Genomic DNA, 4991 nt, shown 5'->3' with positions numbered 1-4991 from the left:
TAGGTGAGAATGGGAACCTTCAGTGAGTCAGTCACTTCACATTATTAACTAGTGGTAAATGCAAAGCAGCTTACCCACTGCACAAAGTTACGAAGAATACACACAAATACGCAGAGTTACCACTGAGTAAGTGGCATACTGTAAGTATGCATTCTCACTTCTCTCCTGGTAAAATTTTCATGGGCCTGTAACCTCAATAGGAAATACTGCATTTATGCATTAAAATGACAGTTTTAAAAGTTATACTTTCAGAAAAAGGACAGATATGCAAGTATGAAATTCATAACTCATTTATTGAATATATATATGCAAGGATACCAATAAAAAGAAACTAATACTGCAAACTACAACTTTGGAAGTAAAGCCAATATAACAGGAACAAAATATACATAACATTGTAGATAGGAATGCATTTACCCTCTTTCATACATTCCTTGTCTTTACACCTAATGTAAATGTATGCTAGAGCAAAAGCTGCAAATGTTAGCCTAACCTGAGTGCTTTTTGACAAGCAACAGTTCTCCAGGATTCTTTAAGGGTTGAGATGTCACTGGTGACTAATGAATGTGCATACATATGCATATATAGAAACTGCTTCAACAAGTATATAAATCAAGAGCTGTGTTCTGTTTTTTAACCTCCATCACTAATACAGTGGAATCTGTTTCTGGTGACATGGAAGAAGAGTTACTATTTGCTGTAATGTACTTTCAGTTCTCTTAAGATTAATTTCATCTAATGAGGATTAATTTTCTTGTCAATCTGATTCAGCATATTAATATTTTTGGAATGCACTGATTATCACCTGCCAGATAGGTCTGATATTTCAAATAGATTATCACCTCTTCATCTTTCACTCTGGTTTAGCATGAAGTTATTTTTCATATCGGCAGCAGTAAGAAGCAAGCTCTCTTCTGTTGCATTACATTTTAGGGCCAGATTCGGTATAATCATACCATTCTAGATCAGCACAGCTCTTTGTACCTAAAGATCAGACTTTGTGGAGTGTAGGTGTAACTCCTACTAGAGCCTTATCACAGAACCTCCTGTGGATCAACACCTGCTGAATGAGTAGATCCTTTGATCACCTAATCTATTTCATCCTAGCTAGCTGCACTGATGCTGGTATTGAACCGGCCTTTCACCCTTCCTTGAAATGGAGTGATAGCACAGCTTACTGCTATAGTGTTTGATCACGCCTTGAGACTCTGGCATTACACCAGCTGTATCCTCAAGTTATTTCAACAATATCCTTCTGATGCCTGTCCTTCCTTGGTACAGTCCTTTCTTGGTATAGCACAATCGCAGATCTGTTAATATAGAGATACAGTGAGTTGGGGAGATCTGTTAATATAGAGATACAGTGAGCTGGGGAGAAACCTCCCTTCTCAGAGGGTTCCAGGCATCTTAAACAGCACACACTACTCTTGTGAGCAAAAGAAATGCCCAAAGGCCAAAAAAAAAAAAATTAAATAAAGTGAAACCAGTTTCATAAGACAAGTTTTGTTAAATTCATGAGTTGTCTGATTGTGAGATGAAAGCAGAAGGTGCCTATTTAAAAAAAAAAAATCTCAGTAACAAATAGACTGCATTAATTTAACTAGCTAATTTAAACATACCTATTTCACCTATAGAGCACTTTCATTACTTCTAACATTTCTGGGAAGGCAGTAGATGCTCCAGAATAATCTTCAATATATGCTTGCAAAGATTACATTGCTTTACCAAGGGGGGAAAAAAAAAATTCAGACAGACCGTCTGAAATTCCAAGCTAAAATACACATAAAAAGACAGTAATGGCAGTATTTTGTCTTTAAAAAAATGATGTAAATGTTGTATACTATCATACATTGTCATGCTTTTAAAACTACAATTAAAGGACGTAAGAGATGTACAGTAAATACACTGCTGAGGTACATTTCTTCTAAATATTAACACCACGACAGAATTACTCCCCAGCAGGTGATGCTACTTGGGAACATATAAATACAATTTTTACATTTTAAGGCACTTTTACCCAGCATACATGAGTTGAAGTCAGTTATGAAAAATTTGAGGCTCGTAAGAAAAGATTTTTGCTTTTGACTTTGTTTCCATGAATTCTGAACTAATGACAGTTAGTCAGGCCATCTCAGCACAAAGAGGTAACAGGTAAACCAGCCACTTACTTTTCTGCTACCTGAAGGTAAAGTGCTGTTCTGGTTCTTCGAGGCATGGAATGGGGTAATTTATTTCATAACAGATGAATTATTGGACTGAATATTATAATAAGCAACTGACACACTATGAATTAGAGCTCAGTCTCAAATACAATCAGTATGCTGGCAGATCTACCCCATGCAACCTTAGTTAAAATACAGTAGCTGCAAACAAAGTGCCTTTTTTCCATGGGAGGGCCATGTCTGAGGCACAAATCTAGAAGTAATTTAAACATTGAAGGATGTTATTTTGCATTCTAAAACTGTTCTGAGTGGCTGAAAAATGTTCATATTCTAGGAGAAACAAAACACCTTGATAGACAATTTCAATAATCGATCTGTCATTGCAATTCAAGTCACGCTTTTAATTTTGAAAGTTACAAATACAAAATAAAAATGATCAATGGCATCATGTTTAGAGCAGTAACTGAATATTTTCTGTACACAGCAATATTTCTTTCCAAAACAGCATTATTCTCCAGGAAAGCAAACAGAATTGATTGAATTCTAACAGGTAAAATGTTAGAAACTCCAATATACAGTATTGAGTCCCTCAAGACATTAAGGGAATGCATAAGAAGACAAATGACACACGTTAAATCTTTTAAAAATACAAGTAAAAAATGCTACAGAAACTCATGTTACAAATGAACTGTTTTTGCAATACCAATCACAGAAGAACTGTAGCAGTTTATAGTCAAATCAGTGTATTTTGCTTGTTTCCTTCCTTCAAATCCAGAAGTTTTGTTGGGAGTTCAGAGTGAAACAAGTCAAAACCCTAAACAAACAATAAGGTGATGCGATAGCAACAGACAAACATGTGGACTAGATTCAGCTTTTTGGTTTTATTTAAGTAAGTCTGAGAATGTGCTTTAACAGACCAATTGAAGAAGCTAGTAGCCATTAGAAATGACAAGGTGTTTTGAAGCAGTTAGAGGACTGATCTGTTAGGTTTGGTATCGCCTAGATCTGATTATTCCCTAAAGGAACATCAAACTCTAGCAAGTAGAATTCCATGACATGATTGTTGACTTGACAGAAAGAGAAAAAATAATCACTAAAACAATAAGGATGATAAGCAAAGTTTCTCATATAGTGGTCATAAGATTAAAAAATAAATACCAATCTAGCAAAAAAGGTTGCTTCCTCATTCTTCTTACAGAATATGGGACCTTTATGCCTATTCTGGACAAAACATGAAGTGTTCCACACAACACAGAACACTTGAGGTATGGACGTCAGATATGGTGGCTAAATTCCATAGTGAGTTAAGAGTTGTAACTCTCTGAAGTAAAAGAGATTGGGCTGCAGAGTCCAAACATTTGTATAGTAAGGTTTTAATCACACTTAGTGAAGTGTTCTTTGTAAATCAGGGACACAGAAAGAGGTGGGTCATTGGGGAAAGAATGAACTACAGCCCTTTGGCATGAGTTCTAAAGCTCACAGCTCAGAACCAACAGCTGCTCAAGTAAATCTCCCGCAAACAATGCTGGGCGGAATGAGCAATCACAACAGGAACAACCTGAAATGTTCAAGCGTGCTTCGGTGTACACTGAGTCCTTTTCTACTGTGTGCTTTGCAAGCAAAAACAGAGAGCGGCTTTCCCATGTATAGCCTCCGTAACTTGTGTATGAAGAAAATGCAAAATTCACAAAGTACCAGCTTGCTGCCACCACGAACTTGTCCATGTTGTTAATTAAACTAGCTAAGACCTTCCCTCGTTGCATGAATCCACTAAACAACTTACACATTCCAAATCTTAAGGTTTTTATTCAGTCCAGAAATATAGATCTTACTTCATTTCAATGTCTGCCTTAACTTTTGACACTGTACATATTACATATCATTTATATAGTGTTTCATTTTTTTCCAGACACTGCAGACTACAAACTACATAATATTGACATGTAAAACTCTGCCACTTACTGAAGGCTCACACACATGAACGTTTCAGGCAGTTCAATGAAATTTCTAACAGAGTTGGGTAGTAAAAAGTTACTAACCCTTTTCTGATTTTAGAAAACAATTTAAAATAATTAGTAGTTATGATGTCTTAGCCATTCCCAGTTCTATAACTCTGTCCCTTGAACCTGTTTAAAAAATGATGAAAACAATAGTAAATTTAAAATCATACAGAAAAGCATTTAGCAGCTCTGACATTACATCTATATTTAGCGATAGAAATGAGGGCCTCCCTTCTTATACTGTTACAAAGTCAGCTGGATTTAAAAAACAACAAATCCTCCCCATTTTTCTACAGTATGCCAATAAAAAGTACTTATCTGCATACACTAGATTTAAATACTTCACTGCAATAAACTACGTTAAATGTATATTGCTTTTCAGTCTCGTTACCAGATCTGTCAGGAGTAACTTCCATACCTAGTTTCCATTGAGCTGCTGCTGAGGAATGTCATTATGGTCAGTGCCTGATTTGCCACGGCTTTTGCTTTCTCTTTCTTCATCCTCTTCATCTCTTTCATCATTTCCACTATGGTTTTTACAATAGAGTCTAGCACAATAAAAGAAACAGTGAGGACTTTTACTGAAAGTATCTATCAAAACCAGACCTTCCTCTCAATTATTTTTGAGATGTGCTACAAGTTAATTACTAACTCTTAACTCAATCATGGTTTTCAGTCAAGCATCAGTTAAACTGAGAAAGAAAACAAGGCTGAAGACTAGCCAACAAAACTTTGATCAATTCTAATTTTCAAGAACTGCTACTGCACTGCTCAGAGAATGCCCTCTTGTGGGCACAACCACACCGGCAACTCAACTGCAGCCAAGTCT

At 36.1% G+C, this 4991-nt stretch overlaps 1 protein-coding gene across 4 annotated transcripts in view; it reads right to left on the bottom strand.

The window, feature by feature from the left end:
* Window positions 1-272: 272 nt before the first annotated feature.
* PHF6 (PHD finger protein 6) overlaps window positions 273-4991 on the bottom strand; it is a 22103-nt gene continuing 17384 nt past the window's right edge. For 2 of the 4 annotated variants that reach the window (XM_009331699.1, XM_009331696.1), the window contains exons 9-10: window positions 4581-4710; window positions 3096-4288 (exon numbers count right to left, since the gene is read on the bottom strand). In XM_009331699.1, the coding sequence (XP_009329974.1) occupies window positions 4581-4710 (130 nt within the window). In that variant the 3' untranslated portion in view covers window positions 3096-4288. Of the gene's footprint in view, window positions 1311-2542; window positions 2977-3095; window positions 4289-4580; window positions 4711-4991 lie in introns of those variants that run through there. The other 2 variants (XM_009331698.1, XM_009331697.1) reach the window with 2 other exon arrangements.

This window comes from Pygoscelis adeliae, unplaced genomic scaffold, assembly GCF_000699105.1.
Source record: "Pygoscelis adeliae isolate BGI_AS28 unplaced genomic scaffold, ASM69910v1 Scaffold79, whole genome shotgun sequence".
NCBI lineage: Eukaryota > Metazoa > Chordata > Aves > Sphenisciformes > Spheniscidae > Pygoscelis > Pygoscelis adeliae.
The sequence above is the reverse complement of the archived record's forward strand: the minus strand, read 5'-3'. Positions and strand labels throughout refer to the sequence as shown.